Source organism: Drosophila pseudoobscura, chromosome X (assembly GCF_009870125.1).
Source record: "Drosophila pseudoobscura strain MV-25-SWS-2005 chromosome X, UCI_Dpse_MV25, whole genome shotgun sequence".
NCBI classification, from domain to species: Eukaryota; Metazoa; Arthropoda; class Insecta; order Diptera; family Drosophilidae; genus Drosophila; species Drosophila pseudoobscura.
Window position 1 is genome coordinate 28788326 of NC_046683.1, and position 14732 is coordinate 28803057.

The following is a 14732-nucleotide window of genomic DNA, read 5'->3' on the forward strand; positions in this document are numbered from 1 at the left end:
CTATCTCCCGCAGCAGTGTGTTCACTGCCACGTTCCATAGGAGAGGCGAGAGGACTCAGCCCTGCGGTGTGCCTCTGCTGACAAATCTGGTACACGTTGACGTCCCCAGTGATGCCTCAACCGTCCTGCATTGTAGCATCTGATCGATCAGGCTCACCGTCCTGGAGTCAACGCCCAGATCCGTCAGTGCGCCCGTGATGGCGGTCGGAAGGATGTTGTTAAAGGCGCCTTCTATGTCGCCTCTCCATGCCAGAGGGGCATGCTTTGTCGAGCGCCGTATTGCAGGCGTCGGTAAAGATCTTAAGAAGACGAGTCGTGGCCTCCGTGAAGAACTCCTCCTCAGATGGGGGCTCAGGGAGAACACGACAGAGGCAATCAAAGTACCGAGTCCAGTTTGTCCGCCTGATGTTCCGGAATCGGACTGGCTTCGGTACTGAGAAGGAGAAGACAGTTACCACGTACCTCTGGTCCGAGAAGGAGTGCTCTTCCAGGACCCTCCAGGATATAATGTTACGCTGTATCTCATGAGGACCTCCTTGCGGTTATTAATGATAAAGGTGGGATCACTACCCCGGCTTAATAAGACCATCTGAGTGGTCAGTAAGTAACTAAAAAGGTACTCACCCCTTTCGTTTGTGTCAGTGCTTCCCCACTGACAGTGATGTGCATTGGCATAACACCCCACAATTAGGCCGATGTCCTTGGCCGAGCAGTCTGCGATTAAAGCCCGGAGAGGCGCGTGTGGAGGGGGGTCTGGTTGTTCATGCCCCATGTATGCGGAGCAGATCCTCAGTGAGCGCTCCTGGCCTTCGAGGCTCACTGCGGTGTGGTCTTCATTGCTGAAATTCGGGAGCAAAAATAAGTGCAACTCTCTTTTTGCAAGAATGCAGGTACGAATTTTACTTGCGGTTTCAGCTACATTGTAATATGTCACTATTGTAATTATAACACTGGCACGTCTGTGCCGTTTGACTTCGGTTTTTAGAATGTCTTTATTGAATTTATTCTTATAACTCAGACCGCATAGCTGCGCTGCCGGTTACGCCAACAGCGGAGCGGCTTCATACATATTTGTCTTATCAGCATAATCGAGAGGGCAAGAGCCGTATGTACATATGTGTATATATATATATGCTTCAAGTGGTCAGCGTGGGAATGCTGACTTAGCTTAGCGCATAAGCGGCGATCATATTGCACGCTCACTTGAAGTGGTTTTGTTTGTGTACTGCAACAATGTGTTGCTGATACATTTATTGTTAACCATTGGGTACAGTGTACACTCAATATATGCACATACTACATCTCCCTCCTTTTGAAAAATAACGTAATTAAATGTAGTTATTTTACTTAAATTTATTTTATATATATACAAAAATTTTGATTTGAAAATTTTTTGTATTTGTAATGTATTTAAGTTTTTTTTTTTTTTTTTTGTGTATACATATCTTTTTGCACATCTTGTATAATTAAATTTTTTTTTCTCTTTTTTTTTTTGTATTCTATTTTATTTTATTTTGTGTCTGTTATGAATTAAAAAATTTTAACCTATCTTTGTGAACTGTTTGTTTTTTATTCTTATTTCCGGAAATAACTATATTATCATTATCTTCGATTTTTTCAACTATATAGGGCCCTGTGTATTTAAGATCTAGCTTATGGCCTACTTCGTTTTTTAGTAGAACTTTATCTCCTATTGAAAGCGTTATGTTCCTAGTGTTTAAATCATATAATTCCTTATTTTTCTGTTTATTTAACTCGAGCATATTTCTTGCTCTTTTGTATGCTACTTCTAATCTATATCTACTTTCTTTAGCGTAGTCTTCTATGTTATATATAGGTTCTATATTACTTATGCTATCAAAATATTTTGGTAGATTATTAGTCTTACCAAATACTAACTCATATGGAAAATAATTATGTGCCATAGAGGGAGTTGTATTGAAACAATAAACAAAATATGGAAGCCATACGTCCCAATCAGTTTTATTTACTGATATATAGGATCGTATGTATTCGTTAAATGTTCTGTGGCTTCTTTCTATTGTTCCAACAGTTTGATGATGGTGTGCAGTTGATGTTATATTTTTTATTTTTAAATATTTGCACAAATCGTTTATAATTGAATTTTTATATTCCGTTCCCATGTCCGAAATGAACGTCTTCATTGGACCGTACTTGAGAATAAATGATACAAATATTGCCGTTGCAACGGTTGCTGCGCTTTTATTTGCCACAGGTATAGCAACTAGATATTTAGTCAAGTCACATATGAGCGTGACTGCATATTCATTGCCTTTTTCTGACTTGGGTAGTGGACCAATTGTATCCACTATCACTCTGTCAAAAGCCTTCATCGGGGTTTCTGTAATTGTTAAAGGGGTCTTTATATTTGTTGTTGTTTTTGCTTTTTGACATTTCTGACATTTCCGGATGTGCTCTGTTATATCGCGAGTCATACCTTTCCAGTAATAATGTCTTTTGACCTTGGCCAAGGTTTTTGCAATGCCTGTGTGACCTTGTACTGGATCATCGTGTAGTGTAGACAATATAGCTTCTTTCTCTTTAACATTTGTTAATGTGGTCACCGGGTTGAGTAGCGCTACTCTCAATGTTTTCAATATTTTATTGCCCATAATTTTGAAATTATCTATTGAAACCTTTTCAAAGATATTTTCCCACGGTACCATTTTCAATTGACTGATTTTTAATATACCGGCTTCTTTTTCTAGCCTTGGAAATAGTTGTCCTAAGTCAATATTTCCATTATTAGTATATAAATCTCCAATATCAATTCTTGCTATAATTTTCTTACCATGTTTAAAGAAACATAGCATATCTTTTATATGCAAGGTCACTACTTTACGTACTTCATCATTATTAATGACTTCGTATACGTTGGGCTGAGAAGCTGTTTCGGTAGATTGCTTTGGCATCTCTACTTTGTTGTTTTCTGCGCAGAATTTTTGTCTACTTTGATACCTGGTAGTGACTTTCAGGACTTTATTTTGTATGTCTTTTAGTTCAGATATTGTTATCCGTGACAATGCATCGGCTATCTTCATTTTATTTTATTTTAGTTTAGTTTCGAATATGGCCTTTGAGTTTAGTTTTTATTAGGTTGACTGCTGTAGTTTCATGTGTTCCCTTAAGTGAATCCACTAAGCTAAGAGCATCAATGAAACTTTGTAGATTCTCAGGCTTTCCACTAAACTCAGGTATGAGTGAAGCGGCTAGCTTAAGAAATTCTATTTGTGACATGGCCATTTTTAGAGTTTTTACTTCAGTAATAGACTCTGATTCAGAATCAACTAGATTGGTTAGTGTGATTACCGCTGGTATCGTAAGGTCGCCTAGGTCTTCTTCTTTTATATGTGTATCTGAACCGCTTGCGATTTCAGATTCGCCCTCTAAATCTGTGTTTGTGTTTTCCTCGACTAATACTGGAGTATTCAAAATCGAAGGTATAGTTATGTCTAGTGAATATTTTGATTTGATGCTATTTAAATTTGTTTTTAATCTATTCAAAAATCTTGATACATACGACCAATGCTGAGTATTTAACTTTTCTTTATTGTCGTGTATCAGGGAACGAGCTTGGTTAAAACATGCAACTAATATTGTCGCGTGTCTACTTATAGTTTCGTTTGAAATATTCCTATTTTGTGCTAGACTCTTGCATGATTTATCAAAATTTTCTTTTATTTTAACTAATGCGGCATTAATAATTTGCCATTCCATTTAATTTTAAAATAATTATTCAAATGTGCAAAAACATTTATAGGTTTTCAATCAAATAATGATATATTTTTATTCATGATTCGTTATGGACTTTTTCTTTTATTTTTGGCCAATTTTCCTTACCATTATAAATTTGTTTTAAATTTTTTATTTTGTTTGTTCGTGACATATGTATATACAAAAAACAAATTTCCTTTTTTTTTTTCTTTTATACTACTGTATAAATTCTTTGTTAATTGTTGAAATTAATTTATAATTTATATATATTTTTTTTTTCAGTTTTTACATTTCTTTCTGCCTAGTGTTTGTGTGGCTTTACAGGCCTCACTCTAATTGGGCAGATGTTATTCCGCTCAATTTTACAATTTTAGATCTTACAGTTAAGTTGTATGCATCGCAGGCATTTAGAAAAAAAAATTTTGTTTGGCGGTGGGCGCTCTAGGAAGCGCTGTCGGTTCACTGCTCCGGGTCCAGCTTGTTGCGCTAGACGAGGCCGGTGCTGGCTGCACAGGCTGCTACTGCTTCTCTGTTGGGGCACCGGTGCAGGCTGCACAGGTGTACTCGCAATGCGGCGAGTGTAGAGGTCCCTCGCAGTCGTTCGGGCAGGTCTTTGCTATTTCTGTCGTTTGGGGTGGTGGAGTTACGGTTAATATTTTACTGATATTTCGTATTGCAGTGTAGGTGGTTGTGTGCATTGGCTCTTTCATTTTCTTTTCTGCTAGCAACAATTTGATGTGATCGAGCTCTGTGTGTAATTTCACAGATGTGCTCCACGGCAAATTATCGTTGCTATTTAGCAGTTTGAGTAGTGTTGCCCTTCTGGCTCTCAGGCGTTTTACTACGCCGCCTCTTTTGCCACACATACCACTCTACTTACTGCGTTCAGTTCCGCTCCATTTCGTTGTTAATTTTTTTTGATGTTACTGCTGCTTCCAGTGGTGCCTGCTGTGGTGCTGCTGTTGTTGTCCGCTCTCGCCGCTCTCTCTCTCGCTCTCCGCTTTTTTTTTTATATGATTTATTTTAACATATTTTTGTTTCCGAACATCTACATGTTCGTGACACTTGTCACGGTCGCCATGTAATATGTCACTATTGTAATTATAACACTGGCACGTCTGTGCCGTTTGACTTCGGTTTTTAGAATGTCTTTATTGAATTTATTCTTATAACTCAGACCGCATAGCTGCGCTGCCGGTTACGCCAACAGCGGAGCGGCTTCATACATATTTGTCTTATCAGCATAATCGAGAGGGCAAGAGCCGTATGTACATATGTGTATATATATATATGCTTCAAGTGGTCAGCGTGGGAATGCTGACTTAGCTTAGCGCATAAGCGGCGATCATATTGCACGCTCACTTGAAGTGGTTTTGTTTGTGTACTGCAACAATGTGTTGCTGATACATTTATTGTTAACCATTGGGTACAGTGTACACTCAATATATGCACATACTACAACATATAGCTTGTAGTCAGAAGTCCTCAGACCGGAGACCCTGTTTCCGAGGATCCAGGGCTCCTGAATGAGGACTATGTCGGCTCCACCCTTGGCCAGGTGGAGCAGTAGAGCAGCGCATGCTGCCTTACAATGGTGGAGGTTTATCTGCAGGAGCGTCAACGACATTCCTGAGGCTCGCCTCCACCATTGTTGCTTCTAGATCGCTGTCAGGGGACTCCGGCTCCTCCCCGACAACGATGTGGGTGAGTCCTCTGGCTAGGTCGCTCTCGTCGAACGCGTAGTCGTCCAAGATGTCGTCCGACATCATGGGCGCCGCATCCGACGCCGGGTTGTCTTCCTCGCAAGAGGCCCCCTCTTTCGGGATCTCCGGCAACTCCGGGTCTGGCTCGACCTCCGCTTGCCTGCCCTTGCGATCGGACTTGTAAGTGGATATGGTGACCTTCTTGTAGCCATAATCCACTACACCGTCCGACTTTGCGAGGAGATCAATGGATTCCTCATTTAGGACGAGGATGATCTGGCGCCTCTGCCCTTGGATATCCTCCACCTTTGCCACCTTCCAATCGGCTGTAGGAAGGTGGGGGTTGCAGACCTGCAGTAACCTGAGGATCTTCTCAGGCTCTGCAGGCTGAGCCGAGACCCAGTCAGTCTCCTTCCCCGTCTTCTTTGGACCCGGTTTCCCAGGCGCTGGTGTAGAGGGATTGGCTTGTCCCTCCGGTACTTTAAGAGGAGTACCGAGCTCCTTTGCGGTTTTGTTGGTTTTTATATTTTGAGTGTTTGACATAGTAGTTCCCACGAGTAGGCGGGAAGGGGATGGTCACCCGAGGCATAGCTCGCTTGCCACGGGAAGCCTGATTTAAACTGGAGGTCGGCAGGTATGCAGAGTCCGCATATTAGCGACCGGGCACCCCCCCGGCCATGCATCCCTCGGCATATAACAGTGTCACCTTGGATTGGGGTAATTTCACTGAGAGGTTTCTTCTCTCCGCCCGACTACCATTCGCCAGCATCCTAGCAGAGACATGACCGTGCTAGGACCTGTTTCCAACCGCCCTCACGGGGAGAGTATAGTCGCACTTCCACCGGTGTGCACAGTTACGGCGGGTGACGGTTCGCTCGAAACCCTCTGTGTCCTAGGGGGGTGTGAGATGCAGACCGCACCGGGTATTACCAACCGGAGCGGCTGAGCCTCAGTTCCGAGTTCACAGTTGTGCGAGCCGACCCGTCATCCGTTTGTCCCCCTGTAGCAAATGGCTACAGGGCTGACGGCCTAATAAAAATGAGTTACAAGACATACAATTTTGAGAAAAGTATTTTTTGAGCCAATATACTAAATATTAGCATTTAAATATATATTAGTTTCCTCCAAGTCCTTGTAAATTAAATTACACATAAAAAAGAAGACTACATAATAATTGACGTTATTAAATTTTTTTTTAAGTCTATTTATACAAAACGGAATTTTCTTTATATGGCCTCTATACTTCGATTTTTGTTGTTTAACTAGCCGGCCCTGCTTCGTTTTGCTGTGGCGCTCATTGTGATTGCACGGATAAGAAATGTAGACAACTCAGTTGATTGTTTCTTGATGGAGAATATAAAGAGTTTTGACCTGATCTCCGACTATGGCAATGGATTCCCCGCTAATACGGCTACTACGGCTAGTATTAAAAAAAAAAATAAAAAATACATTTTTTCGGGAGTGTTTTTGTATAAACCTTCTCCTGGAAAATTTAAACAGCTGAAAACCAAATGAGACAAATCGGCTCAGCCATTCTCAATTTATGAGATCCCGTAAATTTTTTTACTCCATTTATATATACATACCGATTTATTAGTATGGGTAATTATGTAACGAATTACATTTAATACAACGTATTGGTACAATAAATTATGATAAAATGCGCTGAACCGGGCCGACTGTAAAAAAATTGTTAAAAAATATTTTTCTCTATACTACATATGCAGACACCAGAAGACCTGATGAAACTTTATTTTGTATGTCTTTTAGTTCAGATGTTGTTATCCGTGACAATGCATCGGCTATCTTCATTTTATTTTATTTTAGTTTCGAATATGGCCTTTGAGTTTAGTTTTTATTAGGTTGACTGCTGTAGTTTCATGTGTTCCCTTAAGTGAATCCACTAAGCTAAGAGCATCAATGAAACTTTGTAGATTCTCAGGCTTTCCACTAAACTCAGGTATGAGTGAAGCGGCTAGCTTAAGAAATTCTAGTTGTGACATGGCCATTTTTAGAGTTTTTACTTCAGTAATAGACTCTGATTCAGAATCAACTAGATTGGTTAGTGTGATTACCGCTGGTATCGTAAGGTCGCCTAGGTCTTCTTCTTTTATATGTGTATCTGAACCGCTTGCGATTTCAGATTCGCCCTCTAAATATATTGGACGTTGACATGCAATGACTGCATCTAACAAGAGGCGATGCAATTACTGCACCGTCAAGTGGCCCGTGTGACACCAGCAGAAGGCTGTTACGCGCGGATCCCAGGCAAAACGCAGCCCTCCTCCCGCCCAACCGACCGAGGGGCGCTGCCGCATGACGCGCGGTGCGTAGCCGAACCAAACGCGAGCATGCAAGAAAGATAGATATTAGACTAACCTTCGAGGAAAATTAGCACTAAACTTATTAAGAAATTAAGCATGCAATAAAATACAAAATACAAATACCACTACAATTACTAATTACTAGAAAGGTGTGTAAGGATTAGTAATTTAATAAGAGGAAGAGAATTAGTGGAGGATATAATATGGTAGAGGGAATTATAGTCCGAGCATAAGACCCTAAACGGTTCATGCAAGGAATAATTCGATATACAAAGTGGAAGGAACAACGGTATAAAGTTTCTAGTCAGTCTAATAGGAATCGTGAAGTTTATGCGGCTCAACAGATCAGGGCTGTCTATGTCACCCCTGATCAAGTTGTGCATAAATATCACACCAAGCATTTTTCTACGAGTAACTAAGGATGGGAGGTTTACTAATAATAGTCTACTAGAGTAAGATGGGAGTCTTACACCCGCATCCCAGTTAAGGCCCCGCAGAGCAAAGAGTAAAAAGTTTTTCTGTACTGATTCTATACGGTCCTGGTGTACTTTGTACTGAGGCCACCATACACAGGAGCCGTATTCTAAGATCGGACGAACAAGCGAGGTATAGAGAGTCTTTGTTATATAGGGGTCGTCAAATTCCTTTGACCACCTCTTTATAAACCCAAGCACGCCCATGGCCTTATTTACCATGGTAGAAATGTGTTCGGAAAACTTTAACTTGGGATCTAACATAACACCCAGATCATCCACCAGGGTAATTCTCTCAAGAGAACCCCCAAATAGGGTGTAGGGAGCCAACAAAGGGTTAGAACGATGAAATGTCATAACTTTGCATTTCGATGCATTAAGGTGTAACAAGTTTGCACAACACCATGACTGAAAGCTATTGAGATCGGATTGCAAGCGAGAATGAAATGAAATGTCCTTGCACTGGACACAGAGTTTAACATCATCCGCATACATAAGTACTCGAGAGTATGTTATTACTGAAGGCAAGTCATTAATAAAGAGTGTGAAGAGTAAGGGGCCTAGATGGCTGCCCTGTGGTACTCCCGAAGAAACCTTTACTGGTAAAGAGAGGGAGTTTTTGAAGAGGACTCTTTGAGACCTAGAACAAAGATAGCTAGAAATCCATCTCAGGAGGTTGGGCGGAAACCCTAAAAGGTCAAGTTTATGTGCTAAGAGGGAATGGTTTACAGAGTCGAATGCTTTACTAAAGTCGGTGTAAATAACATCCGTCTGTAAGTTACCTTGAAAGCCTTTAATAATGAAAGAGGTAAACTCTAACAAGTTCGTGGTGGTTGATCGCCGCCTTATAAATCCATGCTGAGTTGGAGATATAAGTGACTTGCAGAGATGTTGCAAGTGCGGAGTTAAAACTTTCTCAAACAATTTGGGAATAGCGGATAACTTTGCTATACCTCTATAATTTTTTACATCAGACTTACTACCTTTTTTATGGAGAGGAATTATAAACGATTCCTTCCAGATTGGGGGGAAGCAAGATGAATCAATGGACATGGTGAATAGTTTAAGCAATGGTCCACACAGAGCCTCGGCGCAGTACCTGAGTACACAACCTGGAACCCCGTCTGGACCCGGTGAAAACACCGGCTTAACTAGTCGAAGATCTTGAAGTAGGGAATACTCATTTAACAAGGGACTGAAAATGCCGTTCGACCTCGGTAATCCGTATGGGTACGGTTGACCAGAGTAGCGTTCCTCAGAATAGGTAGTTTGGAAAAACTGGGCAAAAAGATCGGCAATTGCCTGATCATTATTTGCCGACGTATTACAAAATGATAGCGAGGATGGGTGTGCGGACGTTCTACGCTTACTGTTTACGAAGCAGTAAAACTGTTTAGGGTCCTGAGAAAAACGTATCCTGCAACGAGATAGGTAGTTCTTATAGCATTGAGCATTAAGAACTGAAAAGTTTGACCGAGCTATTACATAACGAGAGTGAGAAGTAGGAGAACCCACTTCTTGAAATTTTTTATAAAGTCTTGATTTTAAGTTTTTTAGACTGGATAACTCTTTGGTAAACCAAGGGGGTTTTCCAGATCTAATCGGACAAGAAAGCGGGACACAAGAATCAAAAAATGTGCCAAGAGCATTGTAAAAAATGTTTGTGGCTTTTGTGACATCAGTGCACAAGTACAAAGCGGACCAATCAAAATCCCTAATTAGGTTATTAAGCTTCGCAAACTCGGCTTTACGAAAGCAGCGGACACGTTCAGGTAGTCTACTCGACCGATCCGATACAGTTGGTCCTATGTCTAGCGACACCTCGAAAGTAGGGTGGTAGGCGTCTTCAGGTATAGTGAGCGGAAGGGCTCGGGTTAACAACACTATGGTCGGATCCGATACAAAGCATAGATCAAGCAATCGACCCAAGGAATTTTTCACATGATTGACTTGAGACAGGGACAGGTCAAGCAAGCCGTCAACAAAGTCATGTCGTGACATGGGCACTAGGATACTAGACTCGTTTACCGAAGACCAAACAGTTCCTGGCAAGTTGAAGTCACCAAGAACTATCATACGATCTTTATCAGATAGCGAGGAAGCAACAGCGGTTAAAGCGGACAAGTGCTGCTCATAAATTGAAATATCCGAAGAAGGTGGGATATACGAGCAAGTAATGAATATAGCGAAAGCGGGAAGAATCAGTTTTACACACAGGAATTCCAGTTCCTGTTGAACTTGGACTGTGAAGTGTTCTGACGTGAAGTAAGAGTCCACTGCAATTAGAACCCCTCCTGCACGTCGAGACGAACGGTCCTTTCTAAAAGTTGGGTACCGACCTGCCAAAACCTCGGAACTAAGAATGTCCGGCTTTAACCAGGTTTCAGTAAACACAATAACGTGGGAAGCAAATGCAACACTATCCCGGAAAAGAATGCTGAGCTTACTACGCAAGCCTCTTACATTCTGATAGGTTACTAAAAGAGAAGTTAGTTTTTTGGAAAGGTTGGAGCAAGACGGGAAGTTGAGGAAGAGGAAGTTGAGGTTGAGGGTGGCACGCTGGAAAGATTTGGAAGTGATATGGGGGGCCTTCTTAGCCTTAAACTCCTTCACCACCAAATGCTCCGGCCAAAATTTGGTGGAGCAAATGGTGTCAAATTGAGTTGGGGAGATGCTTATCTTAAACGACGCTATCTCCCTGGCATAAGAGAAGTTAAATTTCTCCACCTTTAAACCCACGGCTTTTATTTTGCTTTGAATGAAAGCAGTTACATCATTAGATGTGAGGTCAGGGGCCAGCCGTGAAACAAAAACTTGTCGTTTTGGTGGGACTCCTGTGTTTGTGTTTTCCTCGACTAATACTGGAGTATTCAAAATCGAAGGTATAGTTATGTCTAGTGAATATTTTGATTTGATGCTATTTAAATTTGTTTTTAATCTATTCAAAAATCTTGATACATACGACCAATGCTGAGTATTTAACTTTTCTTTATTGTCGTGTATCAGGGAACGAGCTTGGTTAAAACATGCAACTAATATTGTCGCGTGTCTACTTATAGTTTCGTTTGAAATATTCCTATTTTGTGCTAGACTCTTGCATGATTTATCAAAATTTTCTTTTATTTTAACTAATGCGGCATTAATATTTTGCCATTCCATTTAATTTTAAAATAATTATTCAAATGTGCAAAAACATTTATAGGTTTTCAATCAAATAATGATATATTTTTATTCATGATTCGTTATGGACTTTTTCTTTTATTTTTGGCCAATTTTCGTTACCATTATAAATTTGTTTTAAATTTTGTCCAGGTCATCTGCCCGGCTTTGATAGCGTTTCTTTATGCATCTATTATGTAGTTTATACAATTTATATAATAGATGTCCTATGATTATAATGAAAATAATAGCAATAAGTATTGTTATTAACTTTAGGTCGGTGTTATTGACTTCGACTTTGTTTATTACATTCGCTGTCGAATCTACCGATTTTACATCTACTAAACCCATTGTGTAAAAATTTTCGAAATTTTCTTCAAATTTACTTATTTTGTTTGTTCGTGACATATGTATATACAAAAAACAAATTTCCTTTTTTTTTTCTTTTATACTACTGTATAAATTCTTTGTTAATTGTTGAAATTAATTTATAATTTATATATATATTTTTTTTCAGTTTTTACATTTCTTTCTGCCTAGTGTTTGTGTGGCTTTACAGGCCTCACTCTAATTGGGCAGATGTTATTCCGCTCAATTTTACAATTTTAGATCTTACAGTTAAGTTGTATGCATCGCAGGCATTTAGAAAAAAAAATTTTGTTTGGCGGTGAGCGCTCTAGGAAGCGCTGTCGGTTCACTGCTCCGGGTCTAGCTTGTTGCGCTAGACGAGGCCGGTGCTGGCTGCACAGGCTGCTACTGCTTCTCTGTTGGGGCACCGGTGCAGGCTGCACAGGTGTACTCGCAATGCGGCGAGTGTAGAGGTCCCTCGCAGTCGTTCGGGCAGGTCTTTGCTATTTCTGTCGTTTGGGGTGGTGGAGTTACGGTTAATATTTTACTGATATTTCGTATTGCAGTGTAGGTGGTTGTGTGCATTGGCTCTTTCATTTTCTTTTCTGCTAGCAACAATTTGATGTGATCGAGCTCTGTGTGTAATTTCACAGATGTGCTCCACGGCAAATTATCGTTGCTATTTAGCAGTTTGAGTAGTGTTGCCCTTCTGGCTCTCAGGCGTTTTACTACGCCGCCTCTTTTGCCACACATACCACTCTACTTACTGCGTTCAGTTCCGCTCCATTTCGTTGTTAATTTTTTTTGATGTTACTGCTGCTTCCAGTGGTGCCTGCTGTGGTGCTGCTGTTGTTGTCCGCTCTCGCCGCTCTCTCTCTCGCTCTCCGCTTTTTTTTTTTTATGTGATTTATTTTAACATATTTTTGTTTCCGAACATCTACATGTTCGTGACACTTGTCACGGTCGCCATGTAATATGTCACTATTGTAATTATAACACTGGCACGTCTGTGCCGTTTGACTTCGGTTTTTAGAATGTCTTTATTGAATTTATTCTTATAACTCAGACCGCATAGCTGCGCTGCCGGTTACGCCAACAGCGGAGCGGCTTCATACATATTTGTCTTATCAGCATAATCGAGAGGGCAAGAGCCGTATGTACATATGTGTATATATATATGCTTCAAGTGGTCAGCGTGGGAATGCTGACTTAGCTTAGCGCATAAGCGGCGATCATATTGCACGCTCACTTGAAGTGGTTTTGTTTGTGTACTGCAACAATGTGTTGCTGATACATTTATTGTTAACCATTGGGTACAGTGTACACTCAATATATGCACATACTACAACATATAGCTTGTAGTCAGAAGTCCTCAGACCGGAGACCCTGTTTCCGAGGATCCAGGGCTCCTGAATGAGGACTATGTCGGCTCCACCCTTGGCCAGGTGGAGCAGTAGAGCAGCGCATGCTGCCTTACAATGGTGGAGGTTTATCTGCAGGAGCGTCAACGACATTCCTGAGGCTCGCCTCCACCATTGTTGCTTCTAGATCGCTGTCAGGGGACTCCGGCTCCTCCCCGACAACGATGTGGGTGAGTCCTCTGGCTAGGTCGCTCTCGTCGAACGCGTAGTCGTCCAAGATGTCGTCCGACATCATGGGCGCCGCATCCGACGCCGGGTTGTCTTCCTCGCACGAGGCCCCCTCTTTCGGGATCTCCGGCAACTCCGGGTCTGGCTCGACCTCCGCTTGCCTGCCCTTGCGATCGGACTTGTAAGTGGATATGGTGACCTTCTTGTAGCCATAATCCACTACACTCCGACTTTGCGAGGAGATCAATGGATTCCTCATTTAGGACGAGGATGATCTGGCGCCTCTGCCCTTGGATATCCTCCACCTTTGCCACCTTCCAATCGGCTGTAGGAAGGTGGGGGTTGCAGACCTGCAGTAACCTGAGGATCTTCTCAGGCTCTGCAGGCTGAGCCGAGACCCACGCTCTGGCTCTCGGGCGACTAGGGACATCTTCTCACTTCACGGCCTCCAGTTTCGCCCCTGGATAGACCTCTTTGAGGGACGCCACCGCCTTCATGTAGAGGGCCGCAGAGCGAGCGTCTTGGCAGGCGATGGCTTTCACCTTGCCTTGATGCCACCCTGCGTCCTCACACTTTGGCGGTGGTCCGCCGTTCTCCTCCAGTTCCAGTAGGTACCGGTCCTGGAGCTCGTTCTCCACCAGGTGCCACTTATCGCGAGGGACATGGCCGTCCTCGGCTCCCCTGTCTAGGACACCGATCAGGGTCCTGCCCCTCGGCACCTCAGCGAATGACCGGTTCGTGAGGTGGGTCTTCACCCGCTGGCTTGCTGGGCTTGGCCTGGCTGATTTGCGGGAAGGATTGAGGAGGCCCACAGCCTCTGCTCCTTTCCTTCGGCTAACGCCCTGAAGTTCGGGTCTTCGTTGGGCAAGATGAAAGCCGCTCGTCTCCTGTCTTGGTACGACGGCTTTCCTCCCCGTGGTGCAGAGACGCTGCCCGCTGGAGCTCCCATGGGTTCTTCGGTCCCGGTGCGCTTACCAGCCGCGATTACGCTCTGCTTGGCAGCCACCCCGGTATCCGCTTCGCCCTTGGAGCCACCCGACTTGGAAGGACCCGATTGGCTTTTCGGGCCCCCCCTCCGCGGCAGCTGCTGCCTGAAGACGGTGGACCGACTCAGTCTCCTTCCCCGTCTTCTTTGTACCCGGTTTCCCAGGCGCTGGTGTAGAGGGATTGGCTTGTCCCTCCGGTACTTTAAGAGGAGTACCGAGCTCCTTTGCGGTTTTGTTGGTTTTTATATTTTGAGTGTTTGACATAGTAGTTCCCACGAGTAGGCGGGAAGGGGATGGTCACCCGAGGCATAGCTCGCTTGCCACGGGAAGCCTGATTTAAACTGGAGGTCGGCAGGTATGCAGAGTCCGCATATTAGCGACCGGGCACCCCCCCGGCCATGCATCCCTCGGCATA

At 42.8% G+C, this 14732-nt stretch overlaps 1 protein-coding gene and 2 long non-coding RNA genes across 3 annotated transcripts in view; 1 reads left to right on the plus strand and 2 right to left on the minus strand.

Annotated features, from left to right (window-relative positions):
* Window positions 1-6517, plus strand: part of LOC6899629 (G1/S-specific cyclin-D2) — a 67629-nt gene extending 61112 nt beyond the window's left edge. Inside the window, exon 6 of the mRNA XM_033385271.1 lies at window positions 6477-6517. Within this exon, the coding sequence (XP_033241162.1) occupies window positions 6477-6502 (26 nt within the window). The 3' untranslated portion in view covers window positions 6503-6517. The remainder of the gene's footprint in view (window positions 1-6476) is intronic.
* Window positions 3984-4925, minus strand: LOC117185160 (uncharacterized). Its single transcript, XR_004470713.1, has 2 exons — window positions 4616-4925; window positions 3984-4357 (listed from the first exon to the last, which is right to left on the minus strand). It is a non-coding gene; the product is annotated as an uncharacterized lncRNA (long non-coding RNA).
* A 5394-nt stretch (window positions 6518-11911) lies between the features above and the next one.
* Window positions 11912-12815, minus strand: LOC117184911 (uncharacterized). The gene is made up of 2 exons (XR_004470373.1): window positions 12510-12815; window positions 11912-12251 (listed from the first exon to the last, which is right to left on the minus strand). It is a non-coding gene; the product is annotated as an uncharacterized lncRNA (long non-coding RNA).
* Window positions 12816-14732: the final 1917 nt, after the last annotated feature.